Below are 16,367 nucleotides of genomic sequence, written 5' to 3' on the forward strand. Positions count from 1 at the left end.
CTCCCAGACACCTTCTGCCTCCCCACCTGGAACCCCCAAGCCCTTCCCTGCTAAGTCCAAGTAGTACCGGTCTCTAGGGATAGAAAGTGTTTTCAAGTGGATGAAAACCGCCAGCCATACTTACTGCCCTGAGAGCTACAGGTGCGTTCACATGGGAAGCTTGTCTAATGGAGGTTCTCTAATTGTACAGGTCTCTGAATTATAGGATCACTGGGGGCTGAAGCCTCAGAGTGCTCATGACATCTGGGGCTCACACTTTTCCTTTTATGGGCCAAGGTACTTTGGCAGCGGAGCCTGCCTTTGCTTTCTTCGGGTTCTTGTGGGCACCGTGGCAACGTCAGGAAAGATTCTGAGCACTTCCTGTTCCAGGCCTGGTTTCAGCATATAGCTGGGGGCTACAGGAGGCGTGGCATCTCACAGAGACCAACCATGGGGGTGCTGCACACTTGGGGTGCCTGCCACGCACTTGGGGTGTCACACACTGCCTCCTCAGCCTCCCTCTTTAGCGCAGTGGTGTCATTCCTGTTTCCCGTGGTGCCATGTTTCCTTCCAGCTCCTAGGGTAACCTGGAGATGGCCTCAGGGAGAATCGACCCCCAACTCCTCAGGCCTCATCTGGAAAAGGAGAAGATTGGACCAGAAGGTTCTCTGCTTTGTCATACCTCCCAGCTTTGTAATTCTGAGGTGCTCTATTGCTAGCCCTAGTGTCCAGAAGTGTTTTGACGAAAATATTTATATAAAAATTGGAGAGTTTGACATGATTGGAAGCTATGCCTGATGGTTTATTTTGTTGGCAGTTGATTTTTAATCTGCCGTCTCCAGGAATTAAGCACCGTCTAAAGATCAGGGACAAGGCTAAGAGCCTTCCTTCAGAGGCCAAGGTGGAATCTGGAGGTGTCCTCAGCGACTTGATCTGCAAAGCCCAGGCCTTGAACTAGGGGCAGGGGAGGTGGGGCCACATCTATCACACCTGGGAACCTTGGTCCATCAGCGTCCTGGACCCCCCATCCCAGGGATCACCGAAGTCGCTGGAGTCAGTACAGCTTGGAAGACCCGAGGACAGGCTTCCTCCAGGGCCTTCTCATGTTAATTATAAAGCAGAACAGGAATGCAGCTGCTCTGCCTACCTGTCATTGAGTTCTAGGAACTGGAAACACTATATAAATGAAAGGCACCTCTGAATGGACCTCCCTCCTCACACCCTCAGGTCTGGGATGCTCCCCTCCTGTCACCCACATTCTGCTCTGCAGAGTACTTGGTTACTGTGGGGTGTTCTATGACAGCTGACCCACCCTGCCCCCACCGAGTCCAACGGCCCTTAGAACTGCTCAACTCACGCCTCTTGACTTGGATAATTGCACATATCAGTACCTCCCCTCCGCTCTGCCCTTGTATATGGATGAGTACTGCACACACGTGTGTGTGTACACACATGTTCACACAGGCATGTGTGTGTGTGTGTCTGCTTTTGTGTGGGTCAGTCACATCTCAGATGTCTTTGCACAAATGGACATATTCACTGCTTTTTTGCTCCCTCCCCTCCACCCCAACTTTTCCCAGCTACCTGTCTCTGGAATGTAGGTCCCCATTAAAGGGTTTGAAATGCACTGTCCTGGACAAATATGTTCATTATGGGACAGCTGGGATCCCTCAGGTACCACTTCTGAGGCACAGCAGAGAGCAGGCCCTTGGGCGCTCCCTAGTGGCCACTCTGTGGAAGCGTCCCAGGGTGCCACACTCCTCACTGTTCCTAAGCAGGAACCCCGCCTGGCCTTGGCTAGCTCCATCACTCCCCACAGGGTCTGAGCTCAGGGATCCGGGGCCTTCAGCCACCCCCAAAGACCTCTGCACATACATCCCCCACGGAGCTCTTGGGTGCCAAGACAACAAATACAAATAAATAGAAATGGCCCTAGCACCTTTCCTTCAAGACCGTTTCCTGATGGTGCGGTGTACTGGGGTGCAGTAACCCAGCCCCAAGGGCCAAGACAAGTGGGAAACCCCAAGAGTAAAGGCTTTCAGTAACTCAGACACCAGACCTAATGGAGCACAGGTCTCAGCTAGAACCACCTGTACCCAAATTGTTCGTGCCACAGTTATAGGGGGACTCTGGTGAGATTCCATCTTCTTCTTGAACGTCCAGGGATGAGGAGCTCTCTACTTCCCAGATTGCCCAATCCAGCCCACCCCAACCAGTCACACATCTGGGGAGGCTGTGGGGTACACTGTAACAATTCTCTATCTCGACTCTGGTTCTGGCCCGGACGAGCTGTGTGACCCTGGACACTGCTGTAATCTCACTCGGTGGAAAGTGTAGACCCAGAGCCCCTGGGGCCTGGCATTTTGGAGTGTCTAGACCTCAGAGCCTGCAGGCTGGTTCTAAAAGAATCAGGACGCTGTGTGTGTGTGAGTGTGCAGTGAGAGGCCCCCATACGTACTCAAATCAGGGCCAGGTGGCTCCCCAGGTGTGGGTGCTTCCCTAGAGCTGAGTCCTATATGGCTGGGGTGGTCTCAGCAATAGGAAAGGAGCACACACGGGCCACTGGGTCACACACTGGCCACTAACTTGCTGTGTGACCTCGAGAAAGTCCTCTCTCTGACTCTGGGCTTCAGTTTTCTGGTCTGCAAACCAGAACTCAGGCAAAACCACTCCTTAGCTCCGCCCACTGCTGACCCTACAATTCCAAGACTTCCAGGTTGGTGCAACCAGGACTGGGAGGGGTGGTGACAACTGCGCTGGCTCTGGGCTCGCTTCATTCACGCATTTCAACAAGGTTGGGTGTCAAGTGTGTGCTACAGGGTGGGGATGAAATGTGACAAGATAAAGGAACACAACAAGCTTTGGCAAAACCTTAAGAGTTCGTCAAGGCTCTAGCCAAACAAAACACAAAATAAGTTCAAGAATGTTTAAGGCTAGCAACAGCCAATGCCAGGAATAGCAATTTCATATCCTTATGTCACCTGGAACACCACTTACCTAACACTTGTCTTGCAGAATGAGCTTTCCCTTTTACTGACAATTTTTTGTTACTTACAATGTTTTTAAAGTAAATTGATTTTATCAATGAAATAACATATTCAGTATGCTGGTTTATTTCTAGTATTCATTAACTACATAACGATTTTTAAAAGGTCATTTGTGAGCTGCCCTTAAAAATCATCTTTCTTTGCTTTTGGAGGTTCACCTCAGCCCTTCCAGGGCTTATAGTGTACAGGGTAATGGATCCAGGAGCTGCAGGAACTCAACTGACTATATTAAGCCAGTCTTTTTATTCTGATGCTTTGACATCATAGGACCTTGCTGACTTTGGAGAGACGTCCCTCCCAGGGCCAGCCAATCCCTCGAGATAGTAAAGGACTCGCCTACATGTGAGCCTTCCATATGCAAACAAACCAATCTAGAGTCCATATCACAACCTCCTCTTTTATGGGGCTCTTACTCTCAGGGCCACTGTCTGCCTACCCTACTCACCCCACAGCCAAGTACCAGACAACTACAGCGAGCTGCTATGCTCCGGAGCCTGCTGAAATGATCTCAACTGGCCAATTCTACGTCTGCTACGCTGCCGCACCAGCTCCCTCTGCGGCCTGCCCGAGCCTGTTGCTTCCCCATATGGCCCTGCATGGGAACTGTAACAAACTCTCTTTTCAATGGCAATTGTCTCCCGATCTGTTAGCCTCACTGTACCTGAATAATAATAAAGGCTACATTTTAAAACACTGACCCAGGCTTGGGGGTTCAGGGAGGGTTCCTTGGAGGAAGTAACATGAAGGATGAGCCCTAAGGGAGTGGAAATGAGCTGAGAGATAGGATGATGGGCGGAGTGAATGTCCCAGGGAGAGGGCACAGCATGTGTCAGGCTGGAGTGGAGAGGTCAGGGCCTGCTGGAGGAACAACCCGTGCAGTCTGACTGCACGCTGGGGTGGGAAGGGGACAAGGGAGGTCAGAAGGGGTGCAGGAGCCAGATTTCCTAGGGCTTATAGGGGCCAAGGAGTCTGGGTGTTGCCTAGTCCTACCGTAGCTTTTGATCTCCAAGTTGTGTTTCTCAGGTCCTCATAAACCCACAAGACAGACGTGAATTCTCCAGATTCTGCCATTGCTATTCCAGCCCAGGGAACTCAGGAACCTGGCCAGGTACCAGCAGCCAGGGGAGGGGCCATGGGACCACTGACTGCAAGGGAAACCTGCCAAGACCAGGAAGAGCAAAGCCACTCACTCGCATCAGCCTCACAAGGCTCGGCCTGGGCGCGCTCCACTGCCTTTCCCATCCACTGAACAAACAGCAGGTTTTTTCTAGTCCATAAAAACAACAGGGGAGCCAGCCAGACTCAAGGCAGGGCCACCAATCCAACTGATGAAAGAAGAGGTCAGGACAGCAGCAGGTGCTAGGACGCATTTCTGCCCCTGTGCCTTCTCTTCCCACCACTTACCTCTTGGACTTCCTTAAAGAAAACTGCCAGCCTGGGGAATGCAAAAGACCTTGCCGTCACTGAAGACCTGGGATCCAATCCCGGCTGAGTGACGTAGTCAAGTCCCCAGGTTTTTAACTTCTTTGAGCCTCCATTTCCTTCTTATAAAATAGAAATAAAAGCAGTTCCCATTCACCAGATTGTTTCAAGGCTAAAGTGAGCTAGAGAGCTAACCCTGAGGGAGCCCTGGGGGGGGGGTGCGCAAAGGTAAAAATACCTTCACCTGCCAGCATGCCGCATGTGCACACACCTCAACCCTGCCCCATCAGAACACCCACTCCGCCCTGCTCATTTTCTCAAGTGGCACGCCCTGGAAAGTGGAGGCTTTGCTAAGAAACCTCAGTATCCTACCAGGGCCAAAGATTAAGCAAGAGGGGCATGAGAGGGGCACGGGCAGAGAGCGGGCAGCCCTCTCTCCAGCCTTGACACCTCCTTCGCCTGCCCCATGCAGAGCACTGATGGCTTCTCTCCCGGAGTCAGGAGCCTGGAATAGAGAGAGGTGTCCTCGCAGGATGCGGCCGGACATGGCTTCAGCCCTTCAGATCTTCCATCTAATGGGCTGAGCCCCAAACTTGAAAGAAAAAATCTCCCCAGAGGTGCTCTTCAGTCATCAGGGACCGTCACTCTCTTCCGTCTCCCTCCCTGCTTTGCCTACTCTTTCATGAGGTAATTCTAGTATCTCAAGAAAGCCACCTTTAACTTGAGAGCCCCAAGGAAATGCTGAGCCAAGGGGGGAAAAAAAAGTTAGAAGCTCAAGATGTCAACTGACTTGTCAAACCCAAGGTCCTAAGAGACGCTGAGAATCTCCAAGGTCATATGTGGGCTGCCAGGGGGAGCTCTGGGTGAGAGGTCAGGTGCTGACTTTCTGTGCTCTTCTCACTCACTTAGCAAAACAAAATAACTTAAATAGTCCTAGCAGCCATCACACGGGTGAACATTTACAAGTGTATGTGGCTTTATACACAGTGAGTGGAGGGGTTGGGCCCAGAGAAGCATGAGCAGCTGGGGCTGGATGGACCTGAGGCAGGAGGCAGGGGGACAATGGAGGTCCCTGGCATGGCTTAGAGGTGAGGGTGACAGTGGCACTAGTGGCTGGGCTTCTCTCCCGGAGCCCGAGAACAGGCAGCACAGCACAAGTGTGTCTCTCTTCTCATCCTGCCTGCTCCAGCCACCTTGTCAGTTACAGAAGCAACCCCGCCCCCACCCCACCCCTACTGAGGCTGCTTAGGCCTTGCCCTGTGAGGGTGGAGGGGCCCCACAGGAGGGCAGCAGCCCATCGCCACTGTGCCTGAGCAGGAAGAAGGGTATTTGAGCCACGGGCCATCAGGGTCTCGGCTCTGCTCCCTAACATTATATGGATACCACACATCTCCGCTCCAATCTACATCCACATCCTACCCACCACTACCTACGTATGTGACCTTATTTGGAAATAGCATCTTTGCAGATGTAACTGACGATCTTGAGATGGGATCACTCTGGATTTGGGGAGGGCCTCATGAGAGAAAGGAGAGGGATTTGAGACAGGAAGAGCAGGTCACATGAAGACAGAGGCAGAGACCGGAGTGATGCAGCCACACGACAAACGCCAGGGACTGCCGCCCAGCACCAGGGGTTGGGGAGGCATGGAGCACACGCTCCCTCACAGCCTCCAGAGGGAACAAACCCACCCACACTTTCCCCTTGGAGTTCTGGCCTCCAGAAGTGTGAGAAGATACATTCATGTTGTTTGAGCTGGTAAGTTTGTGGCAATGTGTTATGGCAGTTCTGGGAAACAAAGACACCTTCCCACTTCCTCCCTCCCACCACGTACCCACCCTACAACCTGGGGTCCCTGACGAATCAGGGACAATTAAGGAATTTAAGGGCAGGCACACATCCCTAGTTTAATCTCCAAAGTGTCCTAATTACCAGTCTCCCACCGGTGATTGCTCGCGCTTTCCTATTCCCTTAGAGGGGAACGTGGCAGGGTGGATACAGGGTGGTACCGAGGGAACAGAAGAGTGCCAGCCTACTAATTCCTTGAGCCAAGAAAGGTACATAGATTTTTGCCCCCGAAAAGTCAAAGAGGCTTTGTAAAAAAAAAAAATCCAAGCTAATTCAATACATTCACTGAATTATTTAAGTAGCAAGTCAATATTTCTCATCAGTTTCTACTTACAAATGCAGCAAAAACAACGAAGATGTTATTTAAATCTATGGACAAAGAAATAAGCCCAGACAGGGGAATAAAAGGCCGAATCTGATTGGATTTAACAAAGGGGAGAAAAGACTCGACGCCTCCCAGAAAATAAATCATAGCCACACTTGTTGCCAAGATCCAAAGAAAAAAATTTATTTACAATAGAGAATTTTATTTGAAACATGCATTTTCTTTTTTTTTTTAAACAAATCAGCAAATGCAGATCAAGTTTACAGTCCTTAAGGCAAGAGTCCCTGTGCAAGCTGGACATGTTCATATAAAATCCAGAAGCCGCTCACCCTGGGAACTCATGTACAAAGGGCAAGGCCAAGGTCAGCGATTTGTCTTTTATTAGAGAATCAGACAATCTCCCTGATACAGGAACTCTGAGGTCAACTTGCTATGAATTATACTAGGAAAAATGCAAACCAATAGCAAGAAATTCTGATAGTCTCCTTAGTACTGCATACAATCAAATCAACGTTATGTAGAAAGGAAATACAGTAGTGCATACGAAAGAGTGAAAACAGAACCTGCCCATGGAAGTCGAAGGACAGCAGTGTGCCGACGGTCATATTGCACGTAGTGGTCAACACCACACATGTGGTTCAGAGTCAGCTTTTCCCCATTTTGGCAATCAGTTCATCACAAATCTTGGTGAGTTCTTCTATCTCTTTGTTCTGCAAGTGAAGACAAAACAAAAAAAAGAGGCTGCTGAAATCTCTTGGTTGTTTGAAATCAAGCCACTCAGAATGGCCATTGGATTTTTAGGGGCATGGAGTTCTCCAGGCTTCTTGGTGCCCGAGAAATGAGTTGGAGCCAAACAATCTATATCCATCCTCGCTCTAGCTGTGTGACACAACCTCTCTGAGCCTTGGTCTCCTTATCTTTACAATGTGGATGACGACATCTGTCTCTGAGAATTAAATGAGGTCAGAAATGTCAAGTTCCTCAGCACACAATAAAAGCCTAGTTAGTATTGGTTCTCTTCCCTTTATTTGCCTGTGAAGGATGTAGACACAAAAGGATGGGCTGGGGTGAGCTGTTGGTAGCTCTTTTGAGAAATGACACCAGGAGTGGTTCAGCAATTCTACTTGAATGCGGATTACTGGCATTATTCAGAGGATGCCAAATGAAGCTGGGATCCCAGGGGTCGTGGGGAGAAGTGGGGGCAGATGCTGATGGCAGCAGGTATCCCTCACGCCACGCCCTGCCTGTCCTCTGAAGCCCCATCAAGGGGAACCAGCTTCATGTTCATCTTGCACCGATGTTCTGATGATAGATACTGTCCATTCCCTAAGAGCAGGGATGCAACAGGACGACGCCTCCATCTTGGCGTTGGCAGGTGGGGGCTTTGTTCTCGGACGGGCAGGATGTTCATCTGGCTTAACAGCCAACCTGGAATGGTCCTCTCTAAGGGGCGAGGTCTTTCCAGCGTTCTGGGAACATTCTACAGCCAGGTTTTCCTCCAGGTCCCCAGGGAAGGTGAACCTGAACTACAAGGCTGTACTGAGGCCCCTCCTCGGAAATAAGGAACTCCCTAAGACATGTTCCTGCCTGGTGTCAGGTATCCTGTGCTTCCGGGTTGGGCTCCTGCTGCCACTCATTGTGGCAGTGCCTGGGAAGAAGCGGGCCTTAGGGTAGGAGAATTTCAGTCCTCGCTGCAGTCCTGCCACCGGCCACCTGTCCCCGCCCCCTGCCGGGAGAGAGCCCGCCAGGAACATCACGTCAGCCTGCCTCCCGTCTAGAGTTTACGGCTTTGAGGCTCATTTGAGAGGCGCTGAAATGCCCGTGGGAAGCTGGGGCTCTGCATGGAATCAGCACTAACCAGTGATCCTTAAATTACTGGTATTGACACCACTGCCGCTGCTGGGGCTGCTAACGGTGATGTTTCATCTTCCTGGAGCACCATGGGCCGTGTGCCGGTCACCATGCTAAACATAGCCCGGCACTGCGGTCTCCTTCACTTCTTATCTTAGCCTCTCAATGGAAGCCACATCATCCCCACTGTTCAGTGAGGAGAGATAAAGCATTGTGCTGGTCAGATGTGGCAAGTCTGGCTCCTACACAGCTTTGCTATTTTACTTATTAAACATCACGTCCAGTGACTGATGACTGAGAGGCACTAGCAGACCCACCAGTTATTGATTCCTGGAGGTTCTTCTCACTCCGTCTTGGCACCACCAGCCCACCACCTACCGGAGTGTCCCATCACGGAGCTCAGCTCCTGGGGCAAAAACCTTTATGAAGTCCTGACTGGGTGAAATGCCCAACGCCTTCACATACGAACTGCCCAGGGGGAAATCATGCTTCTGAATCTTTTAAAAACAGAGACTATCCCCTTTATATCACTTAGAGTTCTTTAGGGAAGAACTCGCATGATTAACTCATGCCTCCTGAGGTTTCTTTTACGACAAAGTTACGTTTCCAGATACGTTCGTACCTTTTCTGTCATCTGACACTGCGATCCAATTTCTTCCTTGTCTTTTAGTTCGCCAAAAAACTTAGCATCACATTCATTTTGCAATTGTAACAGTCTGAACAGTCTAGGTGCCTTGAAAATATCTATCCTGGTTCACGTTTTACCTCTATTTACCTAAATTGCGCCAATGTGATGCAATTTAAATACCGTTCAATCTTAATGGAAATAGCAGGAAATGATCTCAATTATATTGCTACGTTTCTTGGCTAGAAACATCTGATACACAACTGCCTTCATACCCAAAAGGACTGGGGAACGTGGTCTTCAATTTGAAAAAACTATTCTGCTTTTCGAGTCACTGAATATGCTATCATGGATTGTCAACATTCGAAGGATAAAAATAAACACCCACTCAACACTAAAACTGCAGCGCTGCTCAGTAAGTACAGAGTGAACGAGCAAGGGTTGGCACCTGACGGTTCGGACTGCATCGCTTGTCTCTGCGGTTACTGCTGCGTTCAACGGTCAGAGCCTAGGAATTACAGGTGGTTGAACACATACAGCACAGTCCAGGCTCTTTCTTTGGTAAAAATACAATTCTCTAAGATTCATCTTCCCTTTTGTCTTGTTCATCCCAAGAGGAAAAGGTAAAGCATGAAAACGGCCTGGCAGCGTGAGTTTCTAGTTGTTTGAATTCTGGACAACCAGGCACGTACTGTGGGAGAGTCGCCTGGAGGCGGAGTCGCAACTAGACTTGGACCTCAGGGAAATTCATTCAGGTCCTGGAGCCATATAATTCTCAGGGCTAGAAGGAATCTTCTAGATCTTCTGGTTTAATCCCCCCCACATTACAAAACTAGGAACTGAGGTGAACGGCAAGGCTTGCCGGGGCCATCCTAGACGGCAGGGTGGGGTGAGGACCCAAGTCTCCTGAGTCCCAGGGCTCTTTCCTGACATCACAGAGGTGAAGGGAGAGGCAGTACCTGCCACTGCGGAAATTAGTTTTCCTTGGCCCCGATACACCTGGGACCCCCGTCAGCCCCACTGGGTGCTTCTGGATCAGCAGAGGCCATTTGGGATACGTGATGGAGTCCTGATGCCACCTGCCTACAAAGGACCCCCCCCACTGCCCATCAAGGCCCCCGTGCATGCTAAGTGCTGCGAGCCCAGGCCACTGGGCGCTCTGATGACCATCCTGGGAAATCCTAAGGCTCAGAAAATCAGTGGGAATCGGGCTGCACGTCTGGGAACACACCCAGGGAGGCGGCCTGCCTGGCCCGCAGTCACCCAGACTCAGACTCTTATGGCACTCCTGGGCAAAGGGGCTTGTCATTCGGACACTGAGGGAGATGGTGTATACAGCAGACCGAGCGCTAGCCTGGAAATCAGGAAACCTGGGGACAAGCTGAGGGACTTCAGGAGGACCCTCCCCCATCCACAGAAAGAAGAAGACACAGCCCATGTTCTACACCAGGCAGCTGTCTCTGCATCTACCCACTGTCCACCCGCGGTGGGTACCTGGTGGGAACCATCCACTCATCGATAAGCATACTGGCTGCAGTGGTTAAAGAACTCTACTTGGCACACGGTAGGTGCTTAACAAATATTTGACAAATACACGAATGTTGACAAGGAATGAAAAAGGGCAACAAATACCCACGTAGCAGCTATTCCAGGAAAGGCACAAAGGAGGCCCGTCTCAGGGCTGGCTCTTCCAGAGGGAGAGCACAGCTATGTCACGAAGCATCGCCTTGTCCTGGAGAGTTGCTGCTGTGTGGGCTTTGTCCAGGGAGCTGCGGTGGAAACCCAGCCTCAGTTTCTCTGAGGGTTTAGCCAGCCCTGCCTGCCTGGAGGCCAGCACCCGGGACCTGTTACCTTCTGCTCCAGCGTTCTCTCCAGAGCATCCACTCGCAGCTGCTCCTTCCGCAGGCTGGCCTGGTAGGCAGCCTGCTCCTGCTGCGCCTTGCCCCGGACCTGGGCAATCTCAGCATTGGCCCTGTGGGAATGGGGTAAGGTGAGGATTCAGAAATTATCACCCTTCTCTGTAGACGCCTCCCCCCTTCCTCCCCACCTCTGGGCAGAGGAAACCGTCTGGCTCCAGCTCCCAACGAAGGCCCAGCACAGGTGCCCATGAGAACCCCTATCCCGAACCCCCATTCTCATGAGGCCGGGGTACTTTGAGGGGGCGCCTTGGAAATGACAACATGCATCCTTCACTTATAAAATGCATGCTAACTGAAGAGTGCACTCATCACAAATGACACTGAATTGTACAGGAAAAATTATCCGCCCTCTCCAGGCCAATGTCAGGGGGGCCATCGGAGGTCCTGTCCTGCCTTGGAAGCAGCCCGGCTGCGTTACCTGTCCAGCTTCTCCTCTGCATGCACCTTCAGGGCCTGGTACCTCTGCTCCTCCTTCTTCACTCGGGACAGGTACTCCTGTGCACATTTCTTCAGCACCTCTTCATTCTGACACGACAGAGGACAGGGGTCGAGCCCACAGAAGAAATGCCGAGGAGTGCTGGGAACCCCAAAAACTCTCTGATGAAGGTGTAACCTCAGACGGCTAAGTCTGACTCCCCAGCCTGCGAGGATGGTCTTCCAGAAGCCCCACAATCTTAGCCCTCCTGGTCCACCTTCTCCCACCCCACACGCCCCCAGAGCACAAACACACCTTGCGGAAGCCTTCCAGGACCTCCTTCATCTTCTCGTATCTCCTGAAGAGATCGGCCAGAGATTTCTCCACGGAGTTCAGGTCAGCTAGGGCTTGCTCCTTCTCCAGGACCAGCTGCTGGACCGTTTGGTGGGAGACCGACTTCTCCCTCTGTTCGTCCTCTGACAGGAGAGAGAGGAATAAAACCATGGAGCCCATGGCGCCCGAACCTGGTCTCTGGGGCCAGCAAGACCTCAGCCTAACCAGTAGGCATCCCAGACTCAAGAGACCCTCCCCCTGAGCCCACTTGGACTGCCTCTCAAGGAACAAGCCCCACGACCCTGCATCTCAGACCTGGGCCTGTGCAGTATTAAATGGATGGACGTTAGCCACTGTTCTTTGACCTGAGCAATGCACCCCATAAAAATCGACAATGGAGACCCTAGTGATCCTATCTGGTTGTTGATGGCAAACAGAGAGATCCATAGGTAAAAAAAAAGAAACCACCACTACTGAATTTTGTGTTGGGCAAGATTAAAAGGTCCTGTAGTATGAGATGTGAGGGGCCGGCCTTCCTAAGTGTCATCCCGATAAAGAGATGGTCGTTGGAAAAGAAAAAAGGTTTCTTCAGCCTTAAAACATCCCATGACCCCAAAGCCCACATAACCATCGCCCCTGAAATTCTGCTTTACACAGACAGAAATGGATATTTTCTTTGATAGAGCAGGTGTCTTAATGCTGAGAAAAACAGCTATTTCTGTTGGAGTTTCTGCTATGTACAAAAGAATTAACTTCTGGCCCATTTCAGAGTGGCTGATGCTGGCGAATAGGACGGCTCTGTCCCCAACTCCACCTCTCGGGACCATCCCCAGCTAATAGTCTGCCCAAGCATTTTACGGGAAGGGCTTTCTCTGACCACACTGCATAACCCAGCTGCCCGCCCGCACGCACTGTCTTTTGTGTGTGGATGGAGCCACACTGGTCCAGGTGGGTGAGGAACCATTTGTTGTGATCTGTCTGGGACTTTGGTGACAGCAGAGAGAAGCTCCTGCTCAGAGCTCCCAGGGGAAGGAGCTCTGTAGACCTGTCCCTTTGTCAGCCCCAGGTCCCCTGGGAGGGGCCTGCCTGAGGAAGGCCCGAATCTAGAAATGACAACAGCTGTTTAACACAGCAGCCGTGTGTGCTGAGCTCTTCTGCGTGTCAGGTGCCATACTGTTCATTTAATGCTCCCAAGCCAGCACGCAGCAGCCAGACTGAGCTTTCAGAAGCCCAAACCGGTCACCTTACGCCTGCTCAGCTCCCCCCGCCCTGGCTCTGCCCCCTTCCCCACTGCCCTGCCTCTGCCCCTGCCATCCTTGCTCCAGTCACAATGGCCTCCACGCCCCAGGGCTCAGTACTGCCATGGCTTCTGCCCAGAATAGGGGCCCCAGAGCTGCCGTGGCTCCCAGCTCACTCAGGTTTCTGATCCCGTCACCTCCCAGAGGCAGCTTCCCTGAGCACCTGTAGGAAATGTCTCCTCTGTACTTTATTCCCTTCCCAGCAGCGGCCACTCCTTATCCTTATATCAGACGTGTATGTATGTGCACACACACGTGTCTGTTGCTGGCCCGTCTCCCCCAGAACCTATGACAGTGCCTGACTCACAGGACGCCTCAACACACGTCCTGCAAAGGATGAATGAGGGGCGCTTCCCAACCCAGGGGCAGGGGGTTTCTAATTTACATTCCACAGAAGGCAAACGGGGTTTGCGAAGCTCTCACTTGTCCACTGAGGAAGTGGCAGAGCAGGACCCAAACCCAACGCCATGTCCATAACCACATCTCTGCACGGGCTTCTGAGTAACAGACCTAGACGGAAGCAACTCCCTCAAAAGTGGCTCGTATCTCTTTGGGTTCTTTGCCCTTAGCAGGACTGACTTCATGCTATATCCCGAAGTTAGGCATATTTGGTGTGTGGTGTGGAGGGAAGAGTGTAGAATTGGGGGCCACATCCTGGTTTTAGCTCCAGATATCAACTTGCTCAAAAGTCCAAAAAAAAAAAAAAAAAAAGGTCCCGAATAAAGGGTCCTTCCATGTAAGCATGCAACCAAGTCAGCAGGGGTTTGTTCAAACATGGACAGCTGCACCCCAGTGGGTCCCGATTCAGGTGTGGGGTGGGGCTGAGAATTTGCATCTGCGATGGGTTCCACAGCGGTGCTGAAGCAGCTGGTCCAGGGAGCACGCTTGGAAAACACAGGACCGGAAGCTGCCTGCTGTCCCCCCGACCCTGCCTCTCAGAGCTCCCGCCACCAGGGCAGAGGTGAAGAGCCCAGAGCCAGAGTCTGAGTGCTCAACTTGAGCCCTGGCTCTGGTGTCTGCCAGCTGTGTGCACTGGAACAGGGCTGATAACCTCTGAGTCTCTGCCTCCTCACCTGAAATAGGGAATCACACTATTTCTCTCACAGCCTTTTGGGGAAGATTAAAATGTATATAAAGTCTTCAGCACACAGTAAGAACCCAGGTCTGTGACCTGCCAACAGCATTACTGGCACCCCCAAACTGGCGTGATGTCACGTCGCAGTGACCCACGAAGGGAGAGCTTAACATACAGCGAGCAAAGAACTGCCAGCAATCTGCTCACTACATGCAGACTCCTAAAAGAAAGGGCGTTTCAGCGTTTCGCCAGGAACCAGATGCTTTTCATTCTTTGAATTCTAGCTGCTTCCTCAGTTCTCAGCACGCTGTACAATGCACATTCCAGGCTGGTTTGAGGCCATGTATACATTTCACTTGGCTTGTAAAGGAGCCATTTATCAAACAGAGTCCATCTGATTTCCTGGATCTGAGACTCGGTCTGCCTCAGGTTTCCTTTCCTCCCCATATAACCCCTGTCAAAATGGAATTTCCCAGCTCCCAGGAGACCCAGGAGGCGAGGATGCTTCACAAATCTTTTTGGAAATTACAAATGCAGTTCAGTTCTTCAAACCAGGAAATCAGCCCCAAACCCAAGATGCTCCAGACTCAACAACATAACGATCTTCCTGGAGATTTTCTGGCAAACAAAACATTATTCAACCATGTGAGAATGCAGCCAACACACAAAAGCAAAAGTAACAAAAATAGAAAAGCAAACAAAACAAACAAGGGTTGCAATGGGCAGGTGTCAAATTAGGTGAAAAGCATTTACTTACCAGGCTTGCCTGTTTGTTTTGCAAGCAAAGGGCAAGAAGCAACAGAAAATGGAAGCAAAACAGATAATCAGGGCAGTTGTTAGGAAAAGCCGAAAAAAAAAAAATCATTTGCAACAACCTGCAATGCAGAAAGCACAGAAGTTTGTGTCTATTCTGAATTCTAAAATTCAATGTTTGAACTTAAACCATTCTCTTTAGGAACATGTGACGAGAATGCACAATGATGGTGGGACAGATTTCACGTTGGAGCATTTGTGATGGTTCAACTGAAGCCACAGAGCCAGGCTGGAGCCAGGAAGGGCTGGTGTAGGTGGATGGTAACTGGTTTTAGCTATTACATTCACTCTGGTCCTGAATGGCCAAGCTCTCTGGGCCTGAGTTTCCCCTTCCATGAGGAATGCTGGTTAGGTGAGCAAAAAAAAGAAAAATATGGAATCCAGATGAGATACGTGGGTGTGTTTCTTCCACATATGGAGAGACTCATGGCCTACCCAAAGAGAAGGCACATCCCACCCACAACCACAGCGAGTCCCGAGTCCCGGCCATGCTTGAGCCCTCAGCCCTCAGTCTTCATCAAGGACACGAGGACCTTGACATCTACGGTGGCCCTGAGCAATGACATGCAGTCTGATGGACAGAGGACAGCCAGAGACGTACCCCATGCTGATGCAAACAGGTCTGGAAAAGTGGATGATGAAGACGACGGGAAATGGATGAGTGAGGATGGGGAAAGAGGAAGGGACACACAGTGGGACAATACCGAATGACACTGGATGGGTCTCATGGAGCCAACTGTGAGCCCCCCGAACACCCCAAAACGAAAATGCTCAAAAGGGGCAAGGTTACCATTCTTCAAGAGAGGGACCCTCAGCCAAATACCACCTTCCCTGGGTGGGTTAGGGGGACGAGAGGGTACTGGGGAACGGGGTGGGTGTGCGCAGCCGTAACCCCTGGAGTCACGGTTTCACACACTGCTCAGATCGTCCAGAACTGACACTGCTGTTCTAACTACTCTCACCTGCTACTATGCTGTAAGGAAAGCCTCAGAGTTGAATAATCTTTCTGTCACCTCAGGACAGGCTTACACGAGAGAGATGCTTATTCCCGGTTTTCAAGAGGGAATGTCTTCCATCAAAATTGCCAGCCCAGCAATAAAAGATGGCCCTAGGCCGTCTTCTCACAGGGGCCAAGGCTCCCAGCCTCTAAGCCCCCATTTCAACACTGGCTTAGCCGTCGTCACCAAGAGCAGAAACAAAAATATGTGACTCTGAGACACAGAGGGATGTTTCCAGATAAGCCACTGTAGGTGTGAGTGGCACTGTCCCACCCCAAGACTCCAGGAGGCCAGAAGGGTGTGCTCAGCTTGCCAAACACTATATATTGGAAGGCATAAATCCTTCAGCCCGGCCACTGTCAGCAGCAGTTTCCAGTCCAAGTGTTCTGTTTTTATCTCATCTATATGCATTCATATAC

General features: G+C 51.0%; 1 protein-coding gene across 4 annotated transcripts in view; it reads right to left on the minus strand.

Moving 5' to 3' along the window:
- Positions 1–6,779: 6,779 nt before the first annotated feature.
- Positions 6,780–16,367, minus strand: part of TACC2 (transforming acidic coiled-coil containing protein 2) — a 170,640-nt gene continuing 161,052 nt past the window's right edge. For 2 of the 4 annotated variants that reach the window (XM_033129785.1, XM_033129786.1), the window contains 4 exons: positions 11,747–11,907; positions 11,435–11,541; positions 10,949–11,069; positions 6,784–7,331 (listed from right to left, as the gene is read on the minus strand). In XM_033129785.1, coding sequence (XP_032985676.1) covers positions 7,266–7,331; positions 10,949–11,069; positions 11,435–11,541; positions 11,747–11,907 — 455 coding nt within the window. In that variant the 3' untranslated portion in view covers positions 6,784–7,265. Of the gene's footprint in view, positions 7,332–10,948; positions 11,070–11,434; positions 11,542–11,746; positions 11,908–16,367 lie in introns of all 4 variants that reach the window. The other 2 variants (XM_033129787.1, XM_033129788.1) reach the window with 2 other exon arrangements.

Source organism: Rhinolophus ferrumequinum, chromosome 16, assembly GCF_004115265.2.
Source record: "Rhinolophus ferrumequinum isolate MPI-CBG mRhiFer1 chromosome 16, mRhiFer1_v1.p, whole genome shotgun sequence".
Taxonomy (NCBI): Eukaryota; Metazoa; Chordata; class Mammalia; order Chiroptera; family Rhinolophidae; genus Rhinolophus; species Rhinolophus ferrumequinum.